This window comes from Ctenopharyngodon idella, chromosome 21, assembly GCF_019924925.1.
Source record: "Ctenopharyngodon idella isolate HZGC_01 chromosome 21, HZGC01, whole genome shotgun sequence".
Lineage (NCBI taxonomy): Eukaryota > Metazoa > Chordata > Actinopteri > Cypriniformes > Xenocyprididae > Ctenopharyngodon > Ctenopharyngodon idella.
In genome coordinates this window covers 23,959,474-23,981,500 of record NC_067240.1, presented here as the reverse complement: position 1 = coordinate 23,981,500, position 22,027 = coordinate 23,959,474, and the positions used below count along the sequence as shown (strand labels likewise).

At 36.4% G+C, this 22,027-nt stretch overlaps 1 protein-coding gene across 1 annotated transcript in view; it reads left to right on the top strand.

Moving 5' to 3' along the window:
• The first annotated feature begins 1,016 nt into the window (after window positions 1–1,016).
• Window positions 1,017–22,027, top strand: part of chm (CHM Rab escort protein) — a 75,848-nt gene continuing 54,837 nt past the window's right edge. The window contains exons 1-4 of the mRNA XM_051877522.1: window positions 1,017–1,110; window positions 20,119–20,185; window positions 20,376–20,448; window positions 21,028–21,158. Of these exons, the coding sequence (XP_051733482.1) occupies window positions 1,044–1,110; window positions 20,119–20,185; window positions 20,376–20,448; window positions 21,028–21,158 (338 nt within the window). The 5' untranslated portion in view covers window positions 1,017–1,043. The remainder of the gene's footprint in view (window positions 1,111–20,118; window positions 20,186–20,375; window positions 20,449–21,027; window positions 21,159–22,027) is intronic.

Genomic DNA, 22,027 nt, shown 5'->3' with positions numbered 1-22,027 from the left:
CTAATTTGTTTTCTTACGCATTATATAGTAAGCTATGCATATTTTAAATTAATATCAATCGTATATACTATTCGTATAATCATTAACTGACAGTTTGTGGAGACCCGCTTCGAGGGCGTTCATGTCCAATTTTTAACTAGGAAACTCGTATTTACGACAATTCCGATAGCACGTGAAGGCAGCATTAACTACACTTGAATTAAAAAGCTGTCAAAAGCTTCAAAATGACTTTGTTTCTTTTTCATTTCTTTGTCATTACGCCTAAATGTACTCATATTCTTGCGTTCTTATATATTTTTAATATTTCTAATAATGAACCGTTAAATGTCTTTATGTGTGTGTGTGTGTGTTTTTTTTTTTTTTTTAATACATCTTGATAGCTGGCTGTCAGTGGCTGTGAGAGCCAGGAGGGTATTTTGACAGCTCATCATTAACACCTCTTCCCAACTACTGCTATTTGAAGAAACAGTATTCTGTTGTTGACAGCAGCTGGGAACATAAGCCATCGGCGAATAACAATAAAAGAAAAAAGTTTAGTTTTTTCATCTAAAGTATTCTGATCCCTTTTCAATAGCCGTACCTCAGCGTGCCTCATGAATATTAATAAGCCTACCTAAACATTATGAACTTGCATTATGATTTTTAAAACAGATCATAGAACATTTCATTGGTTCACATTGTGTAACTGCAAAGTATTAACTATTAACTATTTTATATTTGTTTAATTTTTTGTACTTACATGTTTTGTTACAATCGCGACAAAACACTTTAACTGCTTAATATTCATGAGCAGTGTATTCGTTTTTTTTTTTTTTTCTTATAGCCTGTTCATAAGCAAAAATCAACAGGGTTAGATACACGGGAAAACGTGTGGAAAACGTCAACACAAAAACGTGAATAACTTTTAATGTTTTTTCTAGAATATGCAGTATTTCATTTAGAAAAAAAGACATTGTGTACATTTTGGCTGCTGTGTGTTTAAATTGTATGTTTTAGGTTTAAAAACATGAAGTATACGTCACGCTATAGTGTGTCATGTGACAATGTGTAGTTTCAAGATGGCTGCGGAGGATCTCCCATCTCAATTTGATGTTGTCATTCTCGGAACAGGTACGAAATGCCTACATTAATATGATAATTTTTAATGGTTTGCTCTCCAGATGTGTATTTTGTGGCCGGTATCGCTGTGGAAAATGAGTGTAAGGTGACAGTGTCTGTATTGCTACAGACACGTGAAACAGACAGCGAGAAATAAACGCTAAAGCTAATGGGGCTGTGTGTTTTGACATAAATTATGAGGAACGGCATTTATATATTTCTTTTGACGGTCATTTCAATGTGTAATATGAGGGAAACTGTAATAAAAAGAAAAATAAATCCCAGAATAACATGTTACATAGGCTGGTCATGAATCAGAGATGCTGAATCACAGATGAGCTGGATACGGGGATGGAGGAACACTGACTTTACAGTTTCTCTTCACTGTTCATTCTGTATGTCACGGTCATTCCTGAGTCTATTTAGTACATAACTGTGGATCATAATACTTGAGTGACATCCTGTCTTGATTCGTTGCTTAAATCTCATTAAGTTGGCCGTTTTTGAAAAGACACTTTCTGAAGTACAAGCACAGCAACAGCATGAGCATGAATGTGTTCGCCTTTGATTATTTATTTGTTTATTTATTTTATGCACGAGCTTTTTAGTCTTATTTACTGGGCAGTGGAGAGGACAGCGCAGTTGAGGGAAAGAGAGAGGAGAATGGAAACAGGATATGATGCAAGCTTGAATCGAACCTGAATCCTTTTGAGTCAGCAGCGCTTTGTTACTGTGTGCTGCTATATGAGACTGTAGGATTGTGTGTTTTGTGTATTTTTCTCCACAAAATTGACTACATTTCAATAATGCGAATGAACTGTTAAAAACATATTTAATTCTTCAAATCTGATGGATCTGGCATATTATTATAAATAATTATTAATAATTTGAATAACTTTGTGTATTGTCAATATAAAAACATTGGAATTTTCCAAACCTGATGCTAATAATAATAATAATAATTATTATTATTATTATTAACAACACTTGTTATTTCCAATAGTTATCAACAATTATTATTAAAATAATTAGTAATATTACTAACTTTGTATATATTTTTTGTCTATTGACTGTATAAAATGCGAAATTTTCAAAATCTGATGCAAAAGGCAAATAATATTTATTATTATGATTACTGTTATTATTAAGAACATTTATTAATAATTTTAATACCAACTTGTCAATATAAAAACATCAGAAATTCTGCAAATTTTATCAACATAAAAACATCAGAAATTTTCCAAACCGGATGCAAAAATAATAATAATAATTATTATTATTATTTTTATGAACACTTATTTCCAAGTTATCAAAAATTATTATTAAAATATTAATAATATTACTGACTTTGTCTATATTGTTTTTTGTCTATTGACTGTATAAAACATCAGATATAATCTGATGCAAATGGCAAATATTATTATTATTATTATTATTATTATGAACACTTATTCATAATTTTAATAACAACTTTATTTTGTATTGTCTATCGTCAATATAAAACATCTGAAATTCCCCAAACTTGATGCAAATAATAATAATAATAATTATTATTATTATTATTATTATTATTATGAACTCTTGTTATTTCCAAAAGTTATGAAGAATTATTATTAAAAATATTAATAATATTGGTAGCTTTGTCTATATTGTTTTGTCTATTGACTGTATAAAACTTCTGAAATTCTCCAAATGGCAAATAATAATGATAATAATATTTATTATTATTATGCACAATTATTATTAATAACAGTTATTTTCAACAATTATTATTACAATTATAAATAATAATAAATAAATTTAACAACAACTTTATTGTCTCTCTTCACTGCCTGGTAGGCTAAAAAGCTAATAATAATAATGATGATGATGATAATAATAAAAAAATAATATTATTATTATAATATTATAATTTGATAATTTAATAAAATATTGCTTCAAGCTGTAAAAACAGATCAATTAATTTCTGATGACTAAAGTCAAAGTCAGTTTTTGTATTAAGTATTTTAAAAAGTAATTTAGCAGACACTTTTTAATTTCAAAGCAATTTGCAATACATTTATTACAGGAACATCCTCTTGCGGTAATCTGTGATGGCTTGAACTTGCAGGAATCAAACCAGAACCGAATTCTACCAACCCAGAACGAACAGTGAGTTTCACAGTGGTCAGTCCTAGTTTAACATTCCCTGGCCTGGTCTAGAGTCAGCCCTACTTTGTTGAGTGCAGCAGTGCTCTAAAGTAGTGCACACAAACCAGTTTGTGGTTTAACAGAACTGGAGCTGACCCTGACTCTGTGACCTGCTTCAAACCCAGCATTGAATTGTAGGTTTGTGCTGCGGACCCTCTGGAGGGCGGATACTTTACTGGACTGTGTGGTGCAGATCGAGTCCCCTGGAATGATACTGTCCTCGTTCTCTCCAGTGTCCTGATTCAAAGCGCAGAAGTGTGTTTATATGCAGGCCAGATCCTCAGGACAGTGCTGAAGCCAGCGGGAGATGAAGTTACTCCCCGGTGCAGGGCATTGTTCTTCACAACAGGGAGGAGAGGTAGATGGGTAAAAAAGAAAAGCGGGGTTAGTGCGATCGCTAAGAGCAACGTTCTCGTGCTGTGATTGATGGTGTGCAAATGAATATATCTGGCCCACTTCTGGTTCCGCTCATGCAAAACCACCAGAGCCAGTTGGTCCCAAGGCAACCGGTGACACGGGGACACTCACAGCTTGGACTATTTCTGCTCAGACTCCGTTCCGTGTCAAGGTTGCTCAGACAAGCGTGCTTGTCCCAGACTCCCTAGTTACCCCCGTTTTTGCTGCTGGATACAGGAACAAATGAGGATATGGACAGGGAGCAGTTGTTAATGAATACTGCGGCCCCTATAATGATGCCTGCTAGACCCTCTGACTGTGTGAAGGACTGCGTTCCCGTCGGTCGCGCCCCGTCAGCTGGTGAACTCACACCTGACCCGGCTGTCCCCAGAGAGTCGATGCTCAGGGTCTGGTGTGGTTGGAGCAGATGCCTGTGGACCTTTTCATTTTTTTTTTTTTTTATATTGTTTGGCTCAGAGGCCCACAGTGAAATAGAATAATCAAGAACAAAACAGCAAACCAAATTCCCCCTGGCTTCAGGTTATTTTGCTGCAGTTGGTGTAGTGCGGTTTATGGAGCTGATCAGGTACCTGTATGATATCAACGGAATACATATCTCTCAAATATTTTTTTTTAATCTTTTGTAGATGTTATACTCCAAAATGAACCTAAGCGATTAAGAAATTAACCTGGAGCTTACATGTATGAAAACGCTCCAGTTACAGAATTTTTGCATTGGGTAGATATATAGGGCCCTATTTCTGCAATGCAAAAAACGCGGACAGAATCGCGGAATCCAAAACAGAATTTACGCGGAATGTTACTGAATTTTACTCAATTTTTTGATGAATAAATAAAAAGTAGGTCAGTACACTTAAATCATATTGCGATATAGACTAGTGTCTGTGAATATTAAACCACAAAAAGACTATTTAAATATGAATCCTGCATGTTCTGTGTGTCTCTGTGTGAATGAACGGCCCTGTCCCAGTCACACTTCATATGCACTTATGATCTTGTGGACTTAAGCCCATCACTTTTCACACGTGCGCGTGAAGCGAATTTCGTCATCAGAAGAGTACGCGCACTGCCGGATTTTTGAAAACCATGCATACTTTGTACTCGCAAGTCACACATGCGCATTAAATTTTTTTGCAGTAATTAGTTTATCCACAAGGTGGCAGTCGTGCACTGGGGGCGTCGATTCACAAGGTAGTCAAAGAAAACCTGTATAAACAGAACAGACCAGAACGCATGCAAGCTACAGCGACAATGGAGGCCTACATAGACGCAAGATTGTGTGAAGAGGTTAGAAAGTACCCTCATTTGTACAACTTTAGCATGAAAGAATACAAAGATGTTTACATGGGTTGTAACTCGTGGCGAGACATTGCTCAAAACTTCGAATGCATCAAACACCTGTGTACGCAGGCTGTGTGTTCAAAAACGAAGTATACTCAGGGCTTTACAATGGCTGCCACGTGCGTGTGTCCATTAAGTCCATGAGACTGTAGGGTGTCCCATTTGTCATTTTAGGTTTCAGAAGCATGCTCGTGAGCGCCCCCTTTGCGGTTGATGTGCAACCTTGATGCGCACTTTTGCCGAGCCCGCACTGAAGCGAGCTCCGCAGCAGACATCTTCTCGACAGTCAAAGCGGCGTTACGTCACGAAAGTGTGAACTCGTAGGAAGACCCCTAGTGTTTAGGGTGCACACGTGATGCTCACTGAGTTTTCAGCCTCTGCGGCCTCACTACATGAGGACATGAAGACATGAACTTCATCTCCAGAGCCGCTCCACTGTATGAGCATTTTACTGTTTCATTTGAGAAAAAATATCATCTTATCATAAACACACAGAAACTCAAAGGTCTTCATGGCAACCCTTCAAAATAAATGTTCGGTTTAACTTGAAGAAATTGTGACAGAAATATATTACTATTGTACAGTAGAATTTAGCTATGTCTCAATGTAATAATACTACTACTGCAACTACTACTACTACTACTACTGCTACTACTACTACTAATAATAAATTATTATTAAAACTTTTATTTTTTTAAGAAATAGTCAAATTTTTCTTCCATGTTTTAATTTTAACAGAAAAGCTCTGGTGTGCAGCACTTTGACAAACAAATTTGTTTAATGTCATATGATTAAAAGATATGCTTTCATTTGTTTGCCAGAAAAAGTTAAAATACACAAAACAGAATTTCTGAAAAAACAAAACATTTCATAGAAATTAAATAAAAAAATGAAAAAATTAGTTTTCATTAATTCAATTAACTAGACATGCTTTTTGATTATTAAAATTCAATTAAACCATTCCATTTTTTTTTTCCAGAAAACAGAATTTGGTAAAACAACAACAACAACAACAAAAAAACAGAATTTGACAAAAATAAAAATAAATTGTATTTCATAGGACCCTAAAAAAATGTATTTAAAAAAAAAAAAAAAAAAATTAATAAATTGTTGTTAAATTGTATGTTTCATGATTTCAATCAACTATGCTTTTAGATCACTAAAATTTAATTTAACCCTAAAAATGGATTCCCAAAAAAATGAAAAGTGAAAAAAGCGGAATTTGAAAAAAAAAATAAAACGGGCCCATAGGGCCCTAGTTATAGGAACTAGCCACCAGGGCGGTTCCCCTAGAGCCATTTTCCTGGTTACATTCACACCACCAGCAGGAACTCTTTAAGTGACGTAAGCCGTCCGACAGCGACGTCATTAAAGTGCGGCATTCAAAAATGTAGAACGGCTGTAGAAAATCAATATCAGTTTATACTGTAAATCTAAGGCAATGTAAACTCATGGAATGTCAAAATTTTAAAGCCTGAGGCCATCAATCATTTGCCAGTATATATTGTGAATCTTAAAGGTACAGTTTACCAAAAAATGAAAAATTCTGTCATTTACTCACCCGTGGCTACATTCACACTGTCAGTTTTTGGGATTGACAACTGCATTTACTTACAGGTGTGAGTCTAGATCACACAGCAACTTACAGCAGAGTCTCCAATACTGTCTGTATGAATGTGCAACAGGAGTCAAGCCTGTTTTCTTTTATCAGTAACATTAGCGACAGTGACCAAAGTAATATCAAAGATGGTGAAATCTATAAAACTGAAAAGCCTCATCACTTTGACATGACAAGTGTCCAATCGAGCCGTGAGTTCATCCATCAAATCTTTATTAACCGACAGCAGCTTTTATATCTGGATGGAGAGCGGAGCATTTGAGTTGTGCGTAAAACACAAAACTGATGGGAGCAGCTCCCTAATATATCCGCTGATAGACGCCTGCTGCCAAACGCTCCCATGTGTATCTGTGTTAAGCACTCGGATTTAGTGAAGAGCGCCAAAGATGTCTATTTACAACATGTTTTTGAATCGTTGGTCATTATAGCCAATCACAGACATATCTCTTGAGCACGTGAACTTAATGGCCAATCAGAGGTGTTTAAGAATCCACTCAACAGCACTCAAAATGCTAGGGGGAAATGCTGGTATCGTCACTTTTTTTTTTTTAAATTTCAGTACCGAGTCCGACTTTGTACCGAAGTCTGTATTTTTGACAACCCCATACAGGATTGACAACTGCATTCTGCTGCTGTGTGAACGTGGCCCATGTTAATCATATTATTATTATTTTTTTCTCCATACAATGGAAGTCAGTGGTAACCAAAACTGTTCGCCAACCAACAGAAAGTCATACAGGTTTTTAACGCCATGAGGGTGAGTAAATTATGTCTGAGTTTTCATAATGTTGGATGACGTGGAACAAATCTGCAGAGTGCAGAATATAGTTCTGCATTGCTCTGCTTTGTGATTTTGAATAATTAATAAACTGATAAACTAAAATATCAATAATTTTCACCAGTGTATTGATATTTCAGTTTATTAGTTTATTAATTATTATTTAGTATTGTACAGCTTTAAAATTGTCTGGTATCATTATTTGGTCCATTATGAATCGTATCATTAATCAGATAAGTTATGAATAGACATTTAAAAATGTGAATTAAAATAGATTTGAATTCCATTAAAATATTAAAAATAAACATTTTAATTATTTGCATGTGCTATATATGAACAATTCAAATAAATATTTCGCTTTAGACTGACTAAAAAGGCTCAGATATGTTCTAAACTTTTACACTTTAAAATGTCAGTGTTCGTTTCTTTATTATGTGACAGTCCCATCACTCACACCATGCTTCCCAACAGCGTACTGATATAAGTTGTAAATGGACACCTACCCTCGTCATCGCCACCAAAGGGAAAATGGTTCCATACGTGAAAAATCTGTGTATAATTGTAATTGTATAGGGAGCACAAGTGTGAACCTTGTATTGCATCCTGCTTCCTCTGAAATGGAATTGCATTGCTGAGCTTGCAGGAATCATTTTCAGAAAAAAATAAATGTGGTGGCCAGTTTCATGCTGAAAATGTTTGACATTTGTTGGTAACCTTGTTGGTAACCAGATAAATTAATGTTTGATCTGTGAATTAGTTTCCCACTGTATCTTCCACATTATTGTTTTTCTGGCAAAATTTAGAATCATTTTGTAATGTCTCCTGTAAACACATTTTGTAGCATTTTCCTTCTGACCATAATGTAGAAGGCCTGCTGCAATCTGTTCATAAAAAGCTTAATATTCTTGTGATCTCATGCAGTGGCAATAGCAAACATGTTACATAAAGATAATCCAGTTATACATTGTATTAATGGGAAGTACGTCTTTTCAAAGGAGGGAGTCATGTGTTAACTGGGAAAGAAATCAAGTTCATTGCTGTCTGAATTCTGTTTGGGTTACTGTACTGATATGCCCAAGATTCAGCCTGCACTTCAGAAGCCAACTCTACACTGTAAACCCAAATAAGTTGGCAAAACTAAAAAAAAAAAAAAAAAAAAGATGCAATTGGTTACGTTAAAGTTTAAAAATTCAAAGTTTAAGTAAGCAGAACTGGCAGATTTAAATTTTGTACTCATACATTTTAATTACTCCTAACTTGAAAGTATTTTTCAGTATTAACACTTGATTTTAGTATTTATTCTCCCTTTCGAGTGTCATGGCAAAGCATGCTGGGAAATAGAAATCCCAGCCCAGTTTCAGGTAAATTTTAAGTTTGTCTAAATTAAAAGAAACAAGTTCCTAAAACTCAAAACAATGAAACAATTCAGATAACTTAAAATGTGTCAGTTTCGTGAACTCAGCAGAAAAAGAAAGTTCTAAATACTCATAAAAGTTAATTTGATTGAACTAATTTGTTTAATTTGAATTTGTATTGTATTGTTATAAAAAATATATTATATTATATTATAAAACGATTAGTTCCTGTCCTTGATCCTGATTGGTCAATAGCTGTGTGTTATTCATGATAAAACACGGCTATGACCGCTTCACCCAACGGTTTTCTGTATCACTACACAACACCCTTAGCAACCACTCTTAGCAACGTAAACTGTGTTTTCTCAATCGATATTGTTCATTGAAGCGTACTGTGATATGTAGAAGAGTATTGTGAGAAAGAGATCGAGTGAGCGAGTTTATTACCTGCATTCAGATTTAGCATTTTTCTTCAGGTCAGTCCTATGTTCATAATAAAAAAATCTGTTTAAATGTCCGATTGTCCTTTTAACAGTTAAGGGGTTTTCCCGTGACTGACAGCGCTAGTCAAAGCATTTGTTCCGTGTTCACAACAATTCAGTCTTTTCAATGTAAAAGTCTTTGCTACTGATTGACACACTCATAAAGACAGTCTTTGCCTCCATCTAATGGCGTAATAATGTAACTTCTGTTGCTGTTCACGGTCAGGGACTATTTTTTCCGGTGCAAGGAAGGCTTTTAGTGAAAGTTGCTTCATGAAAGTTGCATTAATACATATTTTTGCCTTTAATATTGTGTAGTAACCGTTTTATAAAATCAATAAGGTACTCGAGGCTAGTGCTATATCGTGAATAAGTCACGGCTGAAGGGGTGGATTTTTTAAACTGAGGAGGGAGTTGAAATTAAAGGGTTAATTCACCCAAAAATGAAAATTCTGTCATTAATTACTCACCCTCATGTCGTTCCAAACCTGTAAGACCTTCGTTCATCTTCAGAACACAAATTAAGATATTTTTGATAAAATCCGATGGCTCAGTGAACTAAGCACATATTTAAAACAGTTCATGTGACTACAGTGGTTCAACCTTAATGTTATGAAGCGACGAGAATACTTTTTGTTAGCCAAAAAAAAAAAAATAACGACTTAATTCAACAATATCTAGGCTAGTGATGGGCGATTTCAAAACACTGCTTCATGAAGCTTTGAAGCTTAACGAATCTTTTGTTTCGAATCAGTGGTTTGGAGCGTGTATCAAACTGCCAAATTCTGTTTATTTACATTTACTCACCCTCATGTCATTTCAAACCTGTATTACGTTCTTTCTTTTGTGGAACATAAAAAAATATTTTAAAGAATGTTGGTAACCAAAATGTTTTGGTGTGTAAATATATCTAATACAAATTCAGATGCAGCTTCTAAAAAAAATCATGGCTGTTGTAGCCTAAAAGTTTGTGTAATAAATTCTATGTTGAATCAAATAAAATATTTCTTTCTAAAGCTACATTTTATAATGCCTATTTGATGCTTTTCTCATTTAACACAATAATGTTTTTAAATTATCTTCTGGGGGTAACTTCACAGCCAAATTTGATGTGCGATTAATTTGCGATTAATTAATCAGCACATCATGTAATTAATTATGTTAAAAAAATTAATCGCTTAACTGTCCTAGAAAAAAGTACATTATTGCAGTAATGAAAATCTAAGAAGAATCCTTAAGAATAATGTGAGAAGATAAATTATCCATATGGCAATGAGAATGTAGGTTGAAAATGTGCTTAAAATCAATGGTCCTAAAAATAGAATTCATTATTTTTATGTATATAATAATGAATCCTAAAATGTGACCTGGGCATTTTTGTGAAGTTCACCCTTGTATCTCTTTGATTTAGTTCACATACATCAAATGAAGGTCAAGGCCTATTTAAACGCTATGAATGAATATTCCACGCAAGCAACATTTGTTTTATGAATCAAAACAATGTATTCCTATATAGCTATTCACACCATGGTCTAAACTTTTTTTTTCAATCTCAAAACATTTTTTTCTTTCAGTGAGTTTGTCAAAAAGGTTTTTCTACATGCGGCATTTAAACACTCATCAAGATATAAGCTCTTTTCTGGAGCTGCCACTACACTTACCCACACATTTGGATGCGCTAATGCACAGAAAGATATTTTGCCAAACGGTAACTGTATTTAGCAGTATTTCATGATGAATGTTCGCTGAAGCACATCAGAGCACGTGCACAGCAGCTGTAGAGGGTAAAGGATGCAGACAATGTGAACGTACAAGACTCTTTACAGAGGAGCATCGTTAGAGGCTAAGCAATCATTGGCTGACAGGCCTGACTGAGATGCACGTTTAGTTCATCTTATATCAGAGCTGTGCCCTCACCTGCTGCTAATAGAGCAGCAATGAAGAAAACAAGCCAGCCATTTCACTGGCCCGTTCTTTGAGCCTGGGTTAATGTAACTATTCATCATGTTTGGACCCCATGTGCCTTTAGCTTGAATAGCCTCTATTAGCAGTCATGTGATTACAGAACACCTTCACAGATATCCCTGTGCTCTTTTCAGGTGATTGATTTCTCATGGCCCTTGAGCATTAGTGTGGAATTGATTGTTAGTTGGACCTCCAATGGGCGTCATAGTCACAGACTGCTTGCAGATTGTCAATGATCGTTGTAACAGGGTTTATGTCTTTGAAACTTGATGTTTGTTAGACATCTGCGTCTAGATTTCATTTAGGCCAATGCTGACATTGACTTCTGGTCTTATGGACGATACATTTATATTGTTTTTTGTTTTGTTTTGTTTTGTTTTCGCTGCATAATATTACAGGTCGATTTGTGGGTCAATGACATGACATACTAATTATTCAAAATATACATTAAAAATGCAATTCATACATGCAGTGACTTGAATATACATCAATGATGAACGTAAATTAAATCTATTTTGATATATTTTGGGGAGGCATAAAATCAAATATGTCTATGATATAATGTAGAAAAAAAGCCTCATTAGTTTGGCTTACAAATGGCAAAGTTAGTTGATTTTAACATTTTATATGGTACAACCTTTTAAATTTAGGGATGCACCGAAATGAAAATATATAATATTAAATATAAATATATTATTCTTTATTCAGTTCTATTCTATTATTAAAACTAAAATAGCAAACTAAAGCTATTATTATCATTATTTTACCAGCGTTGCCCAGCATAGCTATACCACACCATGTTACAGCACAGTAGGTCTATTGCAAACAGAAACTAGTATACTACTACATAGAAATTTCATGTTGGTGCGTTATTTGAGTGGACTTTGCTTTTCCGATGAGCGTGAGTGGAGCATTCGTATGGGCCGTGAGCAACTGAGGGAGCTCACGTGCATAGAGCAGAATATTGAGCAGAGTGTTACAACTAATTTACTGTATAACTGTAAGCAGTGGTTGCAAGGAAAGATGAGTTGAGGCTGGATCTAAGCGCAGCAGTGATTTTTATTAACAATAAACCAAGATACAAGCATGCAGGAGATTCAGGCAAACATTGAAGATAAAGTGAACCACTAAACTAATGAGAATGGAGAAAGAACAGTGGAAACTGAGGACTATATATAAACAGGACAACTGAGGATTGAAACAAGAGACAGGTGGGGCTAATCAATCAAACAATGAGTTACTATGACAACAAATGCAAACATACTTATAAACCAGCCACGGCACATCTCTAAGGGCAGGTGGGGCAGCCCCACCAAAATATTCATTCAAACATTGACCTCTATATAAACTGAATCAATAATAAATTGTAAATGTGTTCAGCATTCTGCAACAAATATTTTTCTATTTTAAGTTGTAAAGTGAGCAAGATATGTTACAAATTTTTCCAATGGAAATCTGTGGTGAAAAATGGAACTGCAACGCTCTCTAATTGAGAGCCATTGGGGTAGATTTCAGACTACCCCGCTTATTTTCACGTTAGCTTGCGTAAACCTCGCTCCAGACCAAGATTATATCAATCCGCTTCAGGTATGTGTATATTAGTCTGAATCAGGCCAGTAACTAGTTGGCATGTCTGTTCATACGTGGACTAGCATATCAAATTAATGAAAGTATAAATCCCTTAGTTTAAATGTGTAAATAGCTTAGTGCTTGTGTGAATAGCTTTTATATAGTACTGTTGTGTTTGTTTAATGTTTGTTATGAGAATAGACATGACTTTCTTTTTCTCACTGGAATTCCTCCACAACTTGTAATATTTTAAAACAACATTTGGAGGCAATAATTCCTACATTAAGGCATTTCTATGCGTGTGTACTGAAAGCCTGTCAATCCACATTAGAGTGCCACCCTCAGGCTGAATAACGCAACCTCTGCCCAAAGTATTAACCATGTTTTCAGCGATTAGAATATAAAGCTTGAAGAAATGTTTATCGTAACCTAGCGCTGAGACCCAGAATCTGCCCTACCTAAATTTACAGTCAGGAGCTGCTACTGTCAGAAACCATGACAACCAAGGAAACAGAAAGGAAAAATAGCCGCAGACATGCATGACCAAGGTGGAAACGGGGGCTCGGCAGACCAGGGTGGAGCTAGTGGGAGTGAGATCAATGGTGGAGCCGGAGGGAGCCCAGTGGAGCCTAAGGGAAGAGGGACAAAGGCGTAGCCAGAGGCCTGGAAGTCTGGCGCAACCAGGGTGATGACAGGATGAACGAGTGAGCCCGGTGGAGTCTGAAGCATGACGAACCATGGTGGAGCTGATGGGTCGGAGGACCGAGGTGGAGTTGTAACAAAGTGAGCACCAGTAGCTTGCTTGGGGACGTAGTGAGTGTCTGTAAAAGGGGTATTCAGGTACCCCTACTAATAACAAACAAGGGTTTGGTTGGCCTCGTTTGCACTGCGCCGACACGGCAGGTCAGTGACGTCATAATTGGCCGCTGCTTGTTCGTTCAGTTTGGTCGGCGCAGCATCCCAACACGGAAGGCCAACTAGCACACTTCACATTAAACAATCACACAAAATAAAGACATAACCAAGACGAAACATCAGACGAAGTGTAGTATGTATGTGTGAAATGTCCGGGGATGTGGATACTGATGGAAGGGGAGCGGGGGCTGAGCGGGACCAGCAGCGATGAAGGAGACATGGGGCTGGGTGGAACCAGCAGTGACGAAGGAGACTTGGAGCTGGGCAGAACCAGTGGAGACTGGAGATCTTGAGATATGACAATCTAATTCATCATACCTTTTTATGGGGACCGGGCATAGCACATCCTCAGCGGTGGGTGTATGGGCAAGGCTGCACTCCATGCCGTCGTACTCCACTAGAATACCCTCAAAGATGGACATTGGTGCCTGCTCACGCATCTGGTCAGACTTATTGGCTTGGGCTCTAGGACAAAAATGACCTCCGGTGTTGGCTCAGGCTCTGGATTTGAGGCGGGGCTCTGAGTCTGCGGTGGGCTCTGGCATATCATTCGTAATGGTTGTGGCTGAAGGCTGACTGGGCTCCGGGTCCAATGTGAGCTTGGGGCTGGTGTTGTTCTCCTCAGCGATGGACATTGTGAGAGGTGAGTCGCATTACACAAGCACCCCTCCGTATAATGTGCAAAACTCTCTCTAGGACCATCCCCAGGCAGCTTGGCCTTAGTTGAGGTGTTGAGTCCGACATAATAAAAAGTGCATAGGCAATTGTCTGGGTAGTGGGTCAGGTGAGCCAAATCTAAAAACTCACGGGTATGGTCCTTGAGGGAACGATCCTCTTGTGTGAGGCAGAGAAGCTAGACTGCTGGTATATCCATTCAAATCTCTTCTTGGTCCATTCTTCTTTCAGCAATGGTTGCAAAGAAGGATGAGGTTGAAGCTGGATCTAAGCGGTCAAGTGACATTTATTAACAATAATCAGAGATACAAGCATGCAGGAGAATCAGGCGAACATCGAAGATAAATCACTACACAACTAATAAGAATCGACAGAACAACAGAAACTGGTTCTGATTCCTTCTGTCTCCAGACATCACTTTTGGCCACTACTGTATAGTCAGGATGCATCACCCTATGTCAGTGGTTCCCAAACTTTTTAGAGTGGAGTACCCCCTGAGGAATTCACCATCCTTCTGCGTACCCCTTCTCTTCCACTTAGACTGTACCTTTTCCATTAAGGGACAATATTTGCCCCTAAATTGACTTTCAAGTGCATTTTTATCTTTATAAATACCTTTACAACATTAATAATGTTTTAAATAAAAAAAATGTTCAATAGTAAAATATGCAATGATGATGATAACGTGAAAGTGATTCTTTTACATACTAAAACTGCCAGTAGGTGGCGGTAAGTCTTAATGTGTGAGTCACCAAGTCATTCGTCCATTCAGTAATGAAGCAAGTGGCTGTATTTATGAATGAATGATTGAATCAATGACTTTCACGAACGATTCGTTCAAAGCCACATATTCATTCACGAAACACCGCTGTGTCTGTTGTAGTTCTGTTGTGGCTTTCGTTGGAACTATTATTTCGTTGCAAAATACAGTAAATACTGACAATACTGTGAAGAACATCACTTAATATTACCCGTTTTTTTTGTTGAACTGTTCTATAAAATCGGTCACATTTGCAAACGTGTGGATATTTGCATTTGCATTCTTACTCGTATAATATTATCAACATTAAAAACAAGAACTTACAAAATGTATGTTTTGTATCAAGAGTTTGAATCTTAAACTGATCTCTATGCTCCTTCTGTGCCAGGCTATTTGTTCTTCTTGCTAGTAAATGCTAAATCTACAGGTACATTGTCGAGAACGGCAGTAATGTTGTGTGATCTGCTAAGGCAGCAGACTCTGACGTAACCTATAATCACCCATATGCACGCTGCTTATATGGAAATGGATTTAGTCAGTTTGATCACAAAAGATGTGGTATTTTCATTGGATGTCATGTATTTACAGCATTATGCCATGAAACACATGCTCGGTTTTAATGTTATTTTAAGATGGGGAAGAATTAAATGAACGACAAAACTCAGCATTTTGTTCGCGTACCCCCTCTGTCACGTCGCGTACCCCAGTTTGGGAACCACTGCCCTATGTTGAACATCAGTGAAGCCAAACACTATTGGTTTGCTGTGGGTTTTATAACCAGTCATGTTGTACCGAGTTTGAGAATGCTGAAATGTGAATAAGCTATGGCATAGGGAACGATTTTCAGTTAGTGACAGATTCAATTTCATATTGTTCCTCACAAAGAGCATCATATAATTTCAGAAGACTTGGAATAATTAGCAAAATATGTATGGACCACTTTTATGGTGTTTATGGTGCTTTTTTATTGAAAAGAAAAGCAGCTCGTATTTTTTTCTGAACTTCTATTTCTTCTACCAAAGAAAAAAAGTCATACAGTTTCAGAATGAGGAGGGTACACTCTTAAAAAGAAAAGTTGTTTTTTAACATCAATGGTTCCATGAAGAACCTTTAGCATCCATGAAACCTTTCCATTGCACAAAAGGTTCTTTATAGTGGTTCTTTGGGGAACCAAAATTGTTTTATGGCATCACTGCGAAAAACCCCTATTTGGAACCTTTATTTTTAAGAGTGTAAGTAAATGATGACAATTTTCATTTATGGTTGAACATTCCCTTTACACTTCCCACAGACGTGAAGGAAAGGATGCAACAGCATGGTGTGTGTGTGTGTGTGTGTGAGAGAGAGATAGATAGAAGGGATGGGTGACACAAATGGGTGGAGTGTAAGAGAAGTGACCTGCCCCCCTCTCTCTCTCTCTCTCTCTCTCTCTCTCTCACAATCCCTCCCTCGCTCCCTCAGCCTCGACTATAAATAACCGAAAAATGACTTTCAAGGTGCAGAGATAGAATCCATTTGGAATGTTCTCTAAAATGAAGAGTGATTTATGATTTCATACAATTCCTGCTGAAAGCATTCCGGGCTTTGCCCGGTCATCAAAGTCCTGCCAGCTCAAATCTATTATTTATCGCCCAGTATGTCTATGTGGCATCAGAACTTTATGGCAGGTAATGTTTGTCTTTAGCAAACATGATGTGGAAAAATCAATACCGGATGGGATAAATGGCATTAAAAGATGGCGGCGAGAGGTTATTTACACTTTTTAAAAACATCTTCAGTTTTATCTAGACAGATATATTGATGCACCTCAGACCGTCGCTGTTCTGGTAGGTGCATAATTGAGATGCATCTGTTTAAACAGGCCAAGTGAGTTAATGTGATACTTTTCCATAAATAAAATTAGGTTTCTTCTGTTTATGTGACTTTTTGAAATTATGTCACTGTAATCCCCATAAAGATGAGTTTTTTTAAAGATGCTTGCACTAGTAATTTCATAGTAAATGTTTCAAGCTGTATGCACATAATTTTACTTCTGTAATTCAGTGTATTTCATTGTAACAGGATTTGTGGGACTTGATTTAATCCATCAGGAATTTATTGAATTGTGAAAAATGGGTGTTTAGTAAGTTTTTCTATGATCTGCTTACGCTGTGATGGTACTTTTTTCTAAGAAGTCCTCCATTTTCCTATGGTTCACATCGTACGAATTCATATGAAAATGAAATACACACACACACACACATATATATATATATATATATATATATATATATGTATGTGCGTGTGTGTGTGTCTGAATATTCTACAATAGTATGGAACAATGAATCGGCACACAATAAAACCAGGAACGTGCATTATGATAGTCAACAGGGTAAATTCCTATATCATGCCATTAAATTTAGACAAGGGTTTTTGGTCACACCTTAGGAGAACATGTGGGTGTCTAGAATCCCAGGATTCTCCATCAGTGAAATAGCCAGTGCTGGGGAAGATACGACGGGCCTGCTCGGAATAAATCACTTTTCCATTGTGTGTGTGAGATGGGGCTGTGCAAGGCCAGATGAAGAAGAAGAAAGATGGAGGGACAGGGACGCTTCAGCGGCTTAATGGAGTTGTTTTCAGCCCTGGTGCTGCTCAATCTTGCTCTCAGGGACCCCGCGCGTTCCTTCGGCCTTTTTCAGTGCGGCTTTGCGAACTATGTAAACTTCAGCTCAAACATTATGTAAATATACCAAGTGAATCCATTGGTGTGTGTGAGCGAGTACTTATATTTATTAGTCAGCGAGTTATGTTTACCTTATGCAAATGACTGTCCAATCGCTGTGTAGGATCAGCAACCTTTGCCAAATTCATGCTGTTTCATAAATGATGAAAAAACAGTCATATGACATTTGCTCATAGTTGCTGTATGTTCTTCTATAGTTTTAGAGCAGTAGATTTTTGGTTTGTATAACGCTCCAGATATAAGAATGAGAAATTTATAAAACAAATCATTAAATCTAGGGATGCACCGATACCGATACCAGGCCTGATACCAAGCTCATGTACTTGTACTCATACTCGTAAAAATACCCTCAATACCAAAGACCGATACCTCACGTGACGTAACTGACAGAATTTTCCGTGCACAGAGACACCGGCGGCAACAGCAGAAACAATGTCCTCAAGGGAGTGGAAATACTTCGAATTAATGATGACAACACACACATTGCGAACTGCATGCTTTCAATCACAGTTCGTTATCGATTAGTGAAGGCGGGATAGGCGGAATCGGGCTGAATGACACAGACCAGAAGCGCTCTCTCTTGCGCGCGATCCCAGTTCTCTCAGACAGCGCGCGATCAGTTCTCCTCGCGCCTGAATGGTCAAATGTACACATAGTTGTCAAAATGTCCATGGTGTGGAGTATCTCACGTAAATACAGTCGGTTATGGCTTAAGTGGACGTAAAGATTTGGGTGAAAACAGGATATGTGTCAGTATCCATGGATTCAGTCTTAAAGGGACCGTAGCCTATATTTGTCATTAAGTTTAAGAAAACAACAAAATATGTTAAATGTATACACGGTAAATAAACCTACTGTATCTGAAAAACAAGTTTATTTAATTTGTATCTCTATAGTATTTGTTGTATTGTTTGTCATTTGTTTGTACATTTCTTTTTATATAACAACAATTATGTTTATTGGTAGTTATGCCCTTTGAAGGTTATTGGACACTGTGAAATTTTTGTTCTTTAAGTTTGTGACAAGCACATAAAAATTATTACTTTTTTCATTAGAGTAATAATAAAGAATCTGTCCTACATTCATTAGTCTCACTGTGTTGTGCTTGGAAAACTGCAACATCACCCAAAAAAAAAAAAAAAAGAGAGAGAGAGATAGAGAGAGAGAGAAATTAATAAATGTATAGGCATCGGTATCGGCGAGTACTAGAAAAAAGTATCGGTACTTGTTCTCGGTCCTTAAAAAATGGTATCGGTGCATCCCTAATTAAATTCACCGAGTCGAGAATGAGAAACACTGTTACTTTAGTATTATTTATATGCTATTATAGTTTGTATTAATATTTTTATTTTCAGTTTTCATTTAAATTTTTATTTTATAATTTTTTTCATAATTATTATTTAGGTTTAATTTATTTTTATTTAAGTTTAAGTTAAGTTTAGTTTTTAATTTATTTATTTACAGTTAGTAATTTTAGTTATACATTTTTATATAATATTTATTTTATTTTATTTCAGCTTTATTTGAATTAACAAACATATTTTTAATAGTTTTAGTATTAGTTGCTGAGTTGCTGAGAAATTGATCAATTAAATGAAAAATTTATAAAATCAAGCACTGATTGTGGATAAATTAATAAATAAGTGTGGGTAAACGGATGCGATTTGATAATTTATGCAAATAATAAATTATTTGATTCAATTATCCTTTGATTTATCAATTTTTCAGTTCATTTGGCAATTTCTCAGTAGACTTCTTGATTTCTCAAACGATTTTTTTAGCATCAGATTTGTGTCCCTGTACAAATGACCACACACATGAACCACTAGTTAGTCAACCTGCTGGGTCACAGGACAAATTGACTAGACCTTTCAACCTCTACTGTGTGAATGCTAAACCTAGTGTCTGACATTACTTAGAAATGGGAGATGAAAGCTTAAATGAAATACAGTATTGTTATCTGTGTCATTGTCCTCATGCTGAGTTGCTGTTTCTAACTGGATGTATCCACAGCAGTTACACTGAATATGCCTCAAGCAAGCTTTAATGCTTTTACGATTATGTCAATGTAATTGTAAAAGCAGTCACACTGCTTCGCTATTTCAGCAACGTGTGCTTGAAACGGCACGCATTTTGCAAATTGAGTGAAACATTCAATTCAGAGAGAGGTTGGGCAGGAGGACGCAATCGTGGTCGGTGACAATGCTTTCTGTCTGTGTTTATTTCCCAGGCCTCACCGAGTCTGTCATTGCGGCGGCCTGCTCCAGAGTCGGACAGAGCGTTCTGCATTTGGACAGGTACCACTCAAGACACTATTAGACTGGAAGATTCCTTGAAACTCAGAAGTATTGCTTGGCTATTTTCTTATTTTGCATTGTACATTCAAGTGAAGTGGAGTTTGATGCTCAGTGTTTATGAAGTGAGATACATGCACACAAACACTTGAATACATTTTTTTTTTTTTTTTTTTTTTTTTTCATTTTACAGGAGGAACTACTATGCTGGAAACTGGGCAAGCTTCACATTCAATGGCCTGCTCTCGTGGATCGAGGAATATAAGGTCATTATTTTAGCATTTTCACTCAAATACAAGTTTATGAGAATTTGATGTCCTTGTTACATGTAGTTACTGCAGTAACAACATAATTACACGCAACTAACCCTAATTCTAATGCTGAGTATGTAGTTAATTGTTATTACTCAGTACTTAAAGGGATAGTTCACCTAAAAATGTAAATTGTGTCATCATTTACTTACCCTCAGGTTGTTCCAAACTTGTATGAGTTTCTTTCTTCTGTTGAACACAAAAGAAAATATTTAGAAGAATACAGGTGATGGTAGCCATAATATTTTTTCCCTACTATAGAAGTCAGTGGTTACCGTCAACTGTCTGGTTACCAACATTCTTCAAAATATCATCTTTTGTGTTCAACAGAAAAAAAGAAACTCATAGAGGTTTTGATTTTTGGGTGAACTTCCCTTTAAATGTATAATTGCACTGTAACCCCTTAAAATAAAGTGTAACTGAGAATTGTACCAACTGAATTACTTTTTTATAAAACTGATACTTTTTTAGCTGTAGGTCACCTTGTGGATTTTTAGCCAACGGTTGATTTTGTTTTATAATGTGTGTTCTCAGAATCAGCAGGAGGTACAGATCACAGAGTCGGAGCAAGTATGGAGAAGCTTGATTGATGAGGGAGAGGATGTGGTGCCTCTCAGCTCTGTGGACTCCTCTATTTCCAACTTAGAAGTTTTCTGTTATGCCAGGTTAGCAATACAGTCCAAAATTACAAATTTAAGATGGCAGGTCCTGTATGTTTTGTCTCTTAAATATGCATTTTCTTTGAATTTCAAAATTATATTTTGGGGGACCTTTTAAAGGGGACCTATTATGTCCCCTTTTACAAGATGTAAAATAAGTCTCTGATGTCCCCAGAGTGTGTATGTGAAGTTGTGAAGTTAGAAGTTAGCTTCAAGAGCTCATTCTCCCCTGTCAGGATTCAGTCAGGATGCGCTATAATGACAGAAACTGCGAATATATGCTGCATGGAGATAGAACAGTTATAGTTTGGTTTAATTACGGTTATAACTTATATTATCTTCTTGTTTTTATGCACTATATTAGTACAAGCCAGTTTACCGATGAGTTTTATAACGTTTATTGTACTTCACACAAAAGATGAAGCGTTTTCACTCTAGAAAATTACTGTAAGAGCTTAATAAAACACAGTGCAAGTGTGCATTAAAATATTATCCATAAACTCTCTCTCTCTACCTTGCATTATCATCAAGATACACAGCGAAGTACACAGAAACACTCGTTACAACTAACAGTAAACAAATATATAAAGACCTTATGCCTTTTCAGGTGGTGCACAATAAACTGGTAAACTTTATATCCGTAAATCAACTCGGATGAATTGTAATAAAATGCTCTCACCTTCATTACTGCCGTATCCAGTATCACTCTGGAGACTGTATGTTTTGTATTGTCACTTTTTATTGACATTCGTTCACAAAGCAGTCCAGTGTGAAATGAGGGAGCATTTTCTTTGAAAATAAAATGAATCCACCTCATCTTCAGCGGCTCAGATTTAGGGAGTAAATGGAGAGAGCTATGTGGATTAATCCATCCA